We start from the raw sequence: 12,398 nt of genomic DNA on the forward strand, positions 1-12,398 counted from the left end.
AGCATCACTCAGTGGCACCACAACATCACTGAGCTCCACCACAGCATCAATCTGTGCAACCATTCAACAACTGGTTCAAATATGTTATCTCAATATTTCAAGCTTTATTACAAATGTAACAAAAAGATGTTAATATTTGACATATGTTCTTGGATTTTCGTCACAATAAAATACACTGAACATAATCTTCACAAATGTTATTTACAAAAGTTTAAACTATTGCCATTATAAATTACAAAAACTTTTATTTAAGTATTCATTATTTAAAAAAATTAAAAAACATTGTTATTTGTAATATTAATACATGTAAGTCACGTAAATACAACACATATTGCATTACAAATGCTATAGGTGTCACAATTGCGAGAGTTATAACTATTGGCATTGTAAATGACAAAGCTATTAATTTCGCAATCTTCAAAAACAAAACCTAAATAAACAAGCATTGGAAATGCAATAGGTCTCGCATTAGAAAAGTTGGAGCTATTGGTTTTGTAAATGACAATTTTTTTAATGTGTTGGTCTTGAAAAGAAGCAAAATTAATAGCTTTGCCATTTACAATGCCAATACTTTTAACTTTTTCAAATGGGACACCTATAGCATTTGTAATGCAACATGTTTTGTATTTACGTGACTTAGATGTATTGATATTACAAATAACAATGGCTTTTAATTTTTATAAATAATTAATACTTAAATAAAAGTGATTGTAATTTATAATGGCAATAGCTTAAACTTTTGTAAATAACTTTTGTGAAGATTATGTTCAGTGTATTTTATTGTGACGAAAATCCAAGAACAGAAGTGAAATATTAACATGTTTTTGTGACATTTGTAATAAAGCTTGAAACATTGAGAGAACATGTTTGAACCAGTTGTTGTTGAATGGTTGCACAGATTGATGCTGTGATGGCGCGAAGTGATGTTGTAGTGGCGACGAGTGATGCTGTGGCGTTCAGTGATGCTGTGGTAGCGCATAGTGATGTCGTGGTGCCCCTGAGTGATGCTCGTGAGTGATGCTGTGGTGGCCGTGAGTGATGCTGTGGAGGCCCTGAGTGATGCTGTGGAGGCCCTGAGTGATGCTGTGGAGGCCCTGAGTGATGCTGTGGAGGCCCTGAGTGATGCTGTGGAGGCCCTGAGTGATGCTGTGGAGGCCCTGAGTGATGCTGTGGAGGCCCTGAGTGATGCTGTGGAGGCCATGAGTGATGCTGTGGAGGCCCTGAGTGGTGCTGTGGTGGCGCAGAATGATGCTGTAGTGTTCCAGAATGATGCTGTGGAGGTGCTGAGTGATATTTTTTTTCACTGCTAAAATGCGCACAGGTATTTTAAGGTTTATAGTGCATGGAAGTCTGTTGGTAGCTGTATTAGCAACTGCATTTAATTTCATTACCGCTTTCTGGTTGTGGCACCCCTGTCACGAGAAAACACAATCTCTGCACTATTGTGTTACATTACTGCAGTTGAGTTGTGATGTCGCCACGCCTGCATCAGGAGGTATATGTGTGAAGAGCAGCTCCACGAATAGAAACCAAGCCGAGCCTTTAATGGTTAAAGGGATACGTAGCTTTCCCTGTCTTCTGGGATTCCTTCACTGAACATTCAGTCATTTTCTGTGAATTTAAGTGTACAGTTATTCTAGTGTCTCGTTAGCGCATTGCGGGAGTTCGGTAGAGAGGGCAGGAAGGAATCTATCTGCATACACCCACACATTGTAAATCACAAAGCTAGTTCTGAAGTAGAATTTGGCCTAATGGCCAGAGCTGCTGACTTTGGACTTGAACAACCACGTTCCATTCCGGGCTTTAGGTCAACAACCGGTGATTCTAGGCAAATTACTTAATCTCCCTGCGCTTTAAAACAGAAATTTAATATAATCTGGTGCTCGTGCAAAGTGCTTTAAGTACCCTGGGCTACATTTGCACTATAAAAATTAAATACATCCGATGTTTGGTTTTTGGTACCCCTGACATTGCTTGTCTACTCGTAGTCTAAAACCCGCAGAAGTAACAGGAAGTATACTGGGCTGTTGCAACACTGTTTCCACACTGTTCCTGCTGCTGACTTAATGCCCCTATGTAAAGGCCTTCAGGATACCTGAGTTTAACATTTACTGATGAAACATTCAGTGATCTCCAAGTCATGAGTTTGACACTTGGCAAGGCTGGCTCTGACTTTCACCCTTCTGAGGTCAGAAGATTAAAATATCAGTCAACATATATGCGATGTCAAGATACATAATTATACATAAATAATAATTATTAATTGCAATTTGACCACAATCAATCATTGGTACGGTTCATTAAGGTTGACAAATTATTTAAGCAAGGATACATATATAGTTGTTGCAATAGTATTGTCCCAGGTGAATGGTTTATATAGTACACGAATATTGACAGCAGCATTTAGTGCAATGAACGTAGACACCAAGAGAAACCAGGAGACACTTCCAGGGTGCAACTGGAATCCACTGGGATTTTACCCACAGCAGTTCAAAATTTGCCTAAAACCCATATGCCATCAAATATATCAGGTGCAAACCACCAGCGAATGATCCATTGTGGAACTGTGCATGGAAAGCTCACAGCTTGGAATTATGCAGGGCCAGCTCACCTCTCATCCTTCCGCGATCGATAAAATGTTAAATTGGATGTCAAAAACACCCAGTCAGAGCCTAAAAATGTTTCAATTGGTATCCCCTCTTTTTAAAACCAGTGGCGTAGGCACTGCAGTCTAAGTGGCAAAAACAGCTCAAGATTGTGCCTCTACTGGGAAGTGGGCGACATTTTGTTAAAATATATTTTCTTTCTCTGAGTTGGACCTACTGAATTACTACCGACTTGAAAAAAGGTTTACAGTTGTTACGGGAAGTCAAACCTCACAGTTATACAAACTCCTCAGGCAGCATATGCACTTGTAGGCGGATTAAAATAGACCGCGAGTTAAGTCCAAAATGACATGCGTGAATGGGCGGCTAAATCATCGGTTTTGAGAAGATGCGTTTTTTAAAAAACTTTGAATGGACAACTACTTCATCCAGGGAAAAATATCCTGTTTCAAACGTGACTGTCACTGAACTCGTAAACGCCTGCTGCTACCTAGCGGCGGAAGAGGTTTTAACTGCTTGTGCGCAACCAAAGCTACGACTGTGAAGGTTTGCAGTGTGATTATCCCAGCTGATCCAGCCGCCTATATCAAATCTCTATATGTCAGCTCAGCAGGCAAATGCGTCCGCTGCGCAGTCGGATGTGTAAACTCACTGCCAGTTGCAGTTCCACTCGCCTTTGATCCTACAACAAGGAAGTCAATGGAGACTCCCGATTTGGATAACGAAGCATACAGCTTTCATGACAATTCTGTTTATTTGAGAAATCCTCTGTATAAAGGGTAAAATTATATATTTGAAACCTTTTTACTTTTAATACACCCCCAACGAGAATCTTTAAAGCCACTAAAACGCCATTTTGCAAAGTGAAAAGGAGCATGGTACGTAATAAAACAAAACAAAATCGGAGGATATTTACAAAATGGCACTACATCGACTGGATAATGGGGTCGTTGGCGTAGAATGCAAGGACACAGGACTGACAGCGCGGTTAAGTTTAACCAACACAAATGTCTTGAAGGTATTCTTAAAAAGAACACACCTATCAGAATAAATGACGAATTACCTATAAATATGCATGCCTCCAGGCCAAGGGTGTGAAAGAGTTGGCCTGGGGCCGACTGTCTGAAAACGGAGCCACTGAGGCCAACGTTGAGCAGGACTCCGGTGCAGACACCCGGTGATCCTGGCGGATTAACCAATTAAAGCGGTGGTCGCTGCAACGCCTTGGTTGACCTGAACTGACCGATTCCACCTAGTGGCTTTCTTTTCCAAAGTTTTATGGTGGTTTTATTGTGACCGTTTTCTAATTACTTTTACTTACTCTTGTGCTGACAGAAACCTACCTGCCTGTACTATTTTGGTGCGTGCGAGTGTTTTTTTAGGGGGGAGGGCGAAAGAGATAAATGTGCGTGTGAGAACACGTCTTGCTCTCTTGTAAAGCGCTCTAACGCCTTTGGGTCAAGTCTGCGCTATAGAAGATTGCAAATGTGATGCGTGTGTTATACAGAGAAGTTTGATAACACGTCTTGCTCTAACGCCATTGGGCCAAGTCTGCGCTACAGAAGACGTCAAATAATAACAAAGGGTCTGCGGGCGGGAGTAAAGAGATGGGACAGCGGGCGGGTGGAAGTAAAGAGATAGCAGACAACGGGTGCACTAGCGGGAGTAAAGAGATGGGACAACGGGCGGGCGGGAGTAAAGAGATGGGGACAAGGGGTGTGCGGGCGGGAGGAAAGAGATGGGACAGCGGGCGGGCGGGAGTAAAAAGAGAGCGGACAGCGGGTGCACGGGCGGGAATAAAGAGATGGGACAACGGGCGGGCGGGAGTAAAGAGATAGCAGACAAGGGGTGCACGGGCGGGAGTAAAGAGATGGGAAAACGGGCGGGAGTAAAGAGATAAAGAGATGGGGGCAAGGAGTGCACAGGCGGGAGTGAAGAGATAGCGGACAAAGTTGTATGGCAAACAAGCGGAAGGGATAGCCGGCTTGTTCCCCTGGTTAGGTGTTGTCGCAACAGGCTTGATTGCTGTGGGGAGGGGGGAGGAGAAATGCGACACGTCAGGCAGGGGAAGGGGCGGAGCGGGGTGTGGGAGGAGGGAGAGCGGATTAAGGAGAGCGGGAGGAGGCAGCGAGTAGTTTAGCGAGCCAAGACGGAGGGCATTGCTGTGGGGAGGGGGGAGGAGAAATGCGACACGGCAGGCAGGGGAGGGGGCGGAGCGGGGTGTGGGAGGAGTGCGGCTGAGGGAACAGACGGCGATTTGGTGCTGTGCACGCGCATTTTAGGTCAATGCGCTTGCGCATTGACCTAAAACCGCACGGGCACAGCACCAAATCGCCAGTTGGGTAAAGTCTGTTTAAAGCCCTATAGTCTCGCTCTTCTCAATGCACATGCGCATTGAGAGGCGAGACCTAAAAATGTGTCATTTACAATACCAATAGCTCTAACTTTCCTAATACGAGACCTATTGCATTGCAAATGCTTGTTTTCTTTTGCCTTTAGCACTCCACAGTAGTGCAAATGTTTTCCGTGCACCCTCCCCTTGTTCTGATTCATCCCTTTGTTCAGCCCCTTCCATTGCTTTCTATGCATTGCTTCCAGTCCACGTCATCCATTGCTTCTTCTTTCCCCCTTTTCCCTCATTTTTTTCCTGTTTCTTTTTCATTTCTTTTTCATTCTGCCCCATTGATGCTCCACCCTTCTCTTCTTATTGTTCTGCAAGCGGGTTAGTCGCGTAAGGTCAGCTTCCTAACAATCCCTTCCCATCTTCAAAGGCAAGACGTAATGGCTTTCTCCGTGCTTGTTTTCTACAATCATTTAAACTCAATTTTACCCACAATCCTAGCAGAGATTCTTACTGCACTTACTTGTGCACTAGAGTCCTACAAGCGTTCTGCCTTTTTTATTTTTGTACTTTTGTTTCACGTTTTCTCTACTGCTGGTTTGAGTCAGGGGTTATAAAATCTCTGTGCTCATTTACAATACTGCATTTACTTTGTGATAATGTAGCTTTAAAAGAAGGCAGTGTTTGACAGAGAATTGTTTCTCACCAGGTTTCGTTCTATTGCTTCCATTGTGAAAATAGGTCAGAAAATGCTTCATTCTGTCCAGTAATATTGCTTCAATTAACAAGGTGGACCAGTGTTTGTATCCGTTTCTCTTATGAGTGTTGTTGATATTGTCAATTTAAATTTGTAGTACAAATTGTGGTAACTGGTATAATGTAAACAAAATGGTTTCAGGATACATACATTTAAACGGAAAATGCAAATGGTTGTTTTTAAAATAAAAATTATAATAATTTACATACCTTGTATTTTAGGTACTTCTGTATAGTGATCATACTTATTTTACTTTTGCAAGTTGAGATGTTTTGTTTTGCTTTTTTTCTTAGCCCATGGTTTACCAAACAGTTCCAGTCCAGCTCACAAACAACTCATCATCTCCATCTAGTGGTCAATCGGGACAGCAGGGAGTAACTGATGTCATTGAACAGCTTCTGGAGCTGTCTGAGCCAGTTCAAATAGAAAACAACATACCACAACACGGCGGGCACCAGCTTAGCGTTGTAGTGGGACTAAACCAAGACATTTTGCAGGTGAGGAGCAAGTCTGTGTTGCAGAAAAAAAGCACTGTTCTTGTTTGCATACCAGGATTTGCATAGTTTTTGGTAAGACTATGAAGGTATTACTTTACTGAATCCAAGGAATGCCATGACCCTATAATATGTAATTGGGTAGTGCTTCCTAAAAGACTTTGAAGGAAGCTTGTTTGGGGACAATAGACCAGGTCAGGTATATGGATGTATGGGAAAATGGCAAAGTGGAACCGGAGTACCACTTTAACTACTGACAATACAGCATAAATTCTGTGCCTTTGTCTATCAACCAGAACAGTAATCTGCCCAATATGTAAACTTTTTGCAGTACAACGGAGCTTCATACTAAGTCGGAACTGCAGTTTTTTCCCCTTTACTCTAGAGTGTAGTACTTAACATCTTTTAGTAGCCGAGACCTCGTTCAAATTTGCTCTGCATTAAAAAAGGGCACTTGTTTTTAATCTAAAGCGCTCATAACGGAAATGCTCAAACGTTTTGTGCAGTAGTGTAGAGTACAGTTGTAGAGTGCAAGAGTGGAGAAAACGTAGCTTATTTTCACACTTAAAAAATGTAATGTGCTATAGACAGGGCATGTTTCATGAGCCAGGCTGTAAAACTTGCAAACAAGTATTAAAATCCTTTATTACTGTCATGTATGAGGCACGTGGGTGTCCCAAGAAATATCGTAGAGGTTGGGTGGTGTGGTTTATTCATAAAGGGATTGTCCAAATTCATGTTGTTTTGCTCTTATTAGTGTCTGTAAACTGGGTAGCGCAAATTCTTCTATGTAATCCTAGATTTTCATGATGTAGTGCTGAATGGCTGGTGTATTTTTTCAGCAAAATCAATAAAAATGTGTATTAAAAAAAATGCTTTTCACTCAAATTTGTGTTGGATTGGTAATCCTGTAGGAGAAGATCAATGTAAAGACATGTTGAATACCTTCAAGGTAGCAACCCAGTTTGATTAATTAACTTAAGTCTGCCTAAGCTCAACTGCAATGTTTACAAGAAGCCACACATGACAACTCAAAAAGGAATCCCTGTTGGCACATTTGTGAACTAAATAGTTGAACATAATCCCAGCCAAACTTCTGAAGCACCTTACATGTGTAGAGAGTTAAAAAAAAATGTTTAATTGAACCAATCGGATCACTGATGCAATTGTGACCTCCCGGAAATCAGCCTCAACGCCACCCCAATCTGAATCGTCCAATGGCTGAAGTTGTGCTCCTTAACATTTTTTGACCCATCGGGGACATCATCAACCATTTTCTTATGAACGAGGCACATCACAGTCCCTTAGAGAAGCTCTCACAACAGTCTGTGCTCTAATGGGAAACATTTGTGGGTACCCTTTAGATTATTTGCAATATTTCCCATGATATGCCAAAATTGTATATACGAAACACTTGATACTCGGTAAAGGGCAAATTGCTTGCACAGAGTTTCAAATGATTTCAAGCCTACCCAATCGCAAGCATTTCCCACGTTAGTTCTCACAATCATGTTATTTATGAAACCCTTTGAAGTTACCTAGGTGACTCAAAACGAGACTATCTCAAAGTGGTAGTGGTGTTTCAATAGTGAAGACCCATTTCCACCCTCCCTTATTTGTCACACTTTTTATTCCCATAGCACTGCCCAAAGGTCCCTGGTATGTTGTTAGTGGCTTTATTTCTATAAATACCCCTAGGATAGCCCCCATCCTTAAGCGCTCGTCTGTTTCTGTTTATAGAGGATTCCTACTAAGATGAAAAAGCAAAGGAATTCAGAACCCATAGCTGGGATTCCCAGTAGTATTTCCACTTTCCAGGTAGATCAATGCTGCCATCTTAGCTTCAAGGCCTTTGTAAATATTTTCACAATTTTTACTTATATTTTCCTAAGACGTATCTCAAAGGATTATGTAACGTTCTGTGGAAAAGATCTTCCTTGTCATTTTCTGGAACCCTTCAATCCAGTTGCATATTTTCTCCTGTAGTTTTAGATGTACTCTTTTGCTGAGAGATGTTTGCCTCCTGCACAGTACTTTACTTTTGGGAACCTGAATATTTCTCTGACTAATCCACCCCTCCACACACGTTTGTTTGTGAGATTTGCCTTTATGTTTATTACTAAATCATAGATTAGTTTGGTCACCAATGTCTAGACTGTCTTCAAAATACATTATTCTTATAAAGACTTGGCATCAATAAATGATTACACACTTGCCTAACACGCCATTATGTGCAGGGGTGCACCTGTTGATTAACTTAAAATAAATACAGCAGGTGCCCAAGTGTTTTCTTAGGGTCTGGTCATGGTGCTGACATGTACAAAGGGTGCCTTGTCTTAATTCAATCTCATGCCTCTTTCTTCCACCGCCTACAATGTTATTTCTTATTCTTGTTGGTTCTCTTTCTTCCCTGCTTTCTAATTGCCCCCTTTCTTTCCCTTCCTCTGTCTTTCTCATTTTCTGCTTTTCATTATCTTACTGTGGTCAAAGTCTGATTAAAAACGAGTCTCTGTCCCCAATTAACAAGTGTCTGTACACACCATTGGCATCTATCTGTACAAATGGCACATTGGGTGCACCTTCTCTTTGCCGTACGTGACATGGCTGTGAGTTTGCATTGAACTGTATTTGGTAATTATAGAGAGGTTGCCTACCTCTTGGAGTGATACAGGCTCTAACTTTATTTGTATAAAGCAAGATATTATATAGGTTTGGTTTGATACCAAAGTGCTGTTGTTGAATAAGTAGAGATTAATAGTGTTTAGGAATCGTTCTAGCATCACATGCAGGAATAGTGGGTATTGGGCATGTGAAGAGTTTCCTTGTGAAGGGAAGGGTTTACAACGTATGTTTTTTTTTTCAGATTCCGTAAGTGAGCAACATGTGTCTTTATCCCACTTTACTGGTAGTATTTTTGATATGTAGAAGTGTTGATTTTATTTTCAGTTTTCTGGCTGGTGTTTTGACAAAAATAGAAGTTGTGAGGCTTTTTGGAATTAATGAAGAAACTTAGATGACACAACATATGAAAATGTCTTGAGGCACTTGAAGTTGCCTTGAGTGGAAAACAGGTGGAAGAAGGGTTGTTTTCTTAGGGTTTAGTGTTAGCCCCAATTTCTTTAGTGTATCTAGAACCTGGTGTAGGTAGTGTGAGATTCCCAATTGGGACTATAGACTAGTATGTTGTCTAAATAGCCAACAACGTAATCTTAGTGTGCCCTCAGTATTATGTCCATGAGCCTTTGAAAGGTGGCCGGAGCATCATGAAGAACAAAGGGCATAACTTTGAAGTGATACAACCCTGATGGTGTGGAGAAAGCTGTCTTTTCCCTGGCTGTTTGCAAAAGTGGTATTTGCCAATATCCTTTGGTCAAATCAATAGTTGACATCACTTTGGCTCCCCTCAACCTTTTTAATTGGCTCGTTCACCATTGGCAACGGACATGTGTGGAATTTAGAATGGGCATTCAACTGACTGAAATCAATGCAAAAACGAATAGTCCCGTCTGGCTTTGAAACGAGTATCACAGGCGAGCACCAGGCACTCAGTGACGGCTCTATTATCTCAGCTCCCAATATTTTTTCTATATTATTCTACTTCTTGGCGTCATGCAGCTGGGATTCTATACGGTTTTAATTTGAGAACCAGCCCCTTTTCTGTGACAATGTCATGGGTTATCTGAGAGGTTCGCCCAGTTTAGCTAGATACCAGGCCAGGAAAACTATCTAATAGGTGGAGTATTTCTCGTCTTTGTTCAGGGGTCAGTTTAGGCCCCAGTTTTAGCAGCTCTCTGGGTGAGGCCACGAATGGCTGTTAGAAGATTTCTAAGGGTTGAGCAAGGTTTACCTGATCTATTTGTGCAATACAGGGGGTCCTGTTGTTCAGGAGGTTCACCCCACTACTTTAATAAGTTAACCTGGCAGATGTGTCCTACCTCGCTTTTCTGGTGGACGGCTACTTTGTACGTTACTGGTGTCACTTTCTCCATTACCTTATAAGGTCCAGACCAGGTGGCTAAGAATTTCTTCTCACTTAGGCCTCTCGCAAGACTGTATGCAGATCTTGAAGGAAGCGAGAAGGCCTTCGACGAGGAAGTCATATGCTTTCAAATGGAAGCGCTGCTATCTATGGTGTACAGCTAATGGTCATGACCCTGGGTCAAGAGCAGGTTATCTTACCTTATCTGTTATCCTTAGCTAAATCAGGCTTACAGTTCTCTTTTATCAGAGTACATCTGGCAGCAATTGCATCGTATAGAAAGTCTCCTACCCAGCTTTAATTTTTTTCCAAATGCCAGCTGTTAAACACTTCCTAGAGAGGCTAAGGAAGATTTGCCCACCAGTTAGGTTACCCTCTCCTGCCAGGGAATTTGTCCTCCCTAAGTTAATGGTACCCCATTCGAACCAATTCATAAAGCTTTGCTATAGCACCTATCTTGGAAGACCGCTTTTCTAGTGGCAATTACCTCTGCTCGCAGGGTGAGCGAGATTCAGGTCTTATGCTCGACAGATATTGCAGCCCAACCATAATATCAGGCTCCAATATGCCAATATTGCAATGTACTTTTTTATTTGAAATTTCCAAAAAACATGTAAAATAAAATTTTTATAATTCAGAGAAAATGTACCTCCAAATTGTTTTTGAACATAGCCTTTATTTTCAAAGGAAAAAGGCAAGGTGATAGCAGGCAGATTAGCCTAGAAAGCTGCCTATAGAACACTCAGAAAAAACTGACGCCATGCCTTTAAGACATTCAGGACCTCCATGCTCCCATCATGTCCCACAGGTGACAGTTAGGTCAGGTCTTTTTGATGGCGTATTACATTTTAATCATAACATAAGTAACAGGCATATCATTATAGACATGGTATTCGTCCAGGGAGGAGGGAGGGATGCTTATGACTTTGATGAGGATACCCCAGGAAGAGAACTAGAATTACAGTTAAGTAACTTATCCTTCTCTGCAAATGGAGCACTCTGTCAGATGCTATAATTTGCGTGGGTGCACAAAATAAAAGCCACCTGATCGGTATCAGTATTGTGATACTCATCATGCTCGTTTCTTTCAGGACTTATCAGATAAAAAATATGAGAGAGGAGGGCGTTCTGAGTGCTGACAGGAAGAGTACGTGAAACTGAAAAATGACTCAAAACTCCTATCTGACTTGAAGAAAAAGAAGGAAGAGAAACTTCCAAAATGTAGACCCCAATTTAAGAAATAGCAAGTTATGGCTCTAACAGCAAAATATGCCACAAACCTGAGAAGTCTCCCTGGACAGCAGGTGAAAGGTGACTCTCCTCTATAGCACGGCAGAGATCATTATATTATGCCAGAATCTCAAGGAGTTTCTGGAGGCGAAAGCAACAGATGTACATATTGCAATTGAGATCCCAGACCACCGCCTAGGACCTCCAGATAGGTTATATACATTGTATATACAAATTAAGGTTAATATTCTGGAAAAATGTAACATTATCATATGATATTCTCTGACAGTTGTCGATTGACCCCAGCATTTTATACGCACATCCCCGCAAGGTGAGGATGTCATAAGCACTTCATTTTCTGAGCTTGTCTCTTATGAGGTCAAACAGGCATATGCATCTGAATGGATTCTTGCACAAGCCCCAGCTTTATACCGCAATCATGTCGGCTCGGGTAAGTATTATCCTTATCATATAATACCCATACCGTCCATCCTGCAAGTGCAACCACAATACCCAATTAAACGGGATGCTAAAGCCCCTGTCAGAGAATTTCTCTAACAATTAGAATACCAGTGTGTGATTGAGCCCTGTATTTGCCAAATGATAAACCCTCTTTCTCCAGTGGTGAAGCCAGACCACTTGTACCGTACAGTGTTAGACGATAGACATTTAAATAGCCATACAAGCACTTTTGCAGTACGAAATACACATAGTACGTCACTTATCAATAATATAGTCTGTAAAAAATATAAAAACAACTTTGAGTCTTACCAATTGTTTTTTCTTGCAGAATATAGCGCCTGTAAGCAGGGATTTGACCGTCTTTCCAGCGCTAAGATCTCTAAGTCAATTTTGTGGACTCCCCTTGGGGTAAAAGAACAGTCCGGGATGGTTTGCTGCCTGTAGTATGTCAATTCTACATGATATTGACCCAGACACATTGTCCTATGTAGATATCATCTACCTCATGGGTGATGAGTTAAACACGTAG

The 12,398-nt window shown here is 41.5% G+C and overlaps 1 protein-coding gene across 3 annotated transcripts in view; it reads left to right on the plus strand.

The window, feature by feature from the left end:
* Positions 1-12,398, plus strand: part of ZNF236 (zinc finger protein 236) — a 1,135,475-nt gene that overhangs the window by 254,599 nt on the left and 868,478 nt on the right. For all 3 annotated transcript variants that reach the window (XM_086965182.1, XM_086965180.1, XM_086965183.1), the window contains exon 8: positions 5,998-6,201. In XM_086965182.1, coding sequence (XP_086821308.1) covers positions 5,998-6,201 — 204 coding nt within the window. The remainder of the gene's footprint in view (positions 1-5,997; positions 6,202-12,398) is intronic.

The sequence above is a fragment of the Lissotriton vulgaris genome, chromosome 4_1, assembly GCF_964263255.1.
Source record: "Lissotriton vulgaris chromosome 4_1, aLisVul1.2, whole genome shotgun sequence".
NCBI lineage: Eukaryota > Metazoa > Chordata > Amphibia > Caudata > Salamandridae > Lissotriton > Lissotriton vulgaris.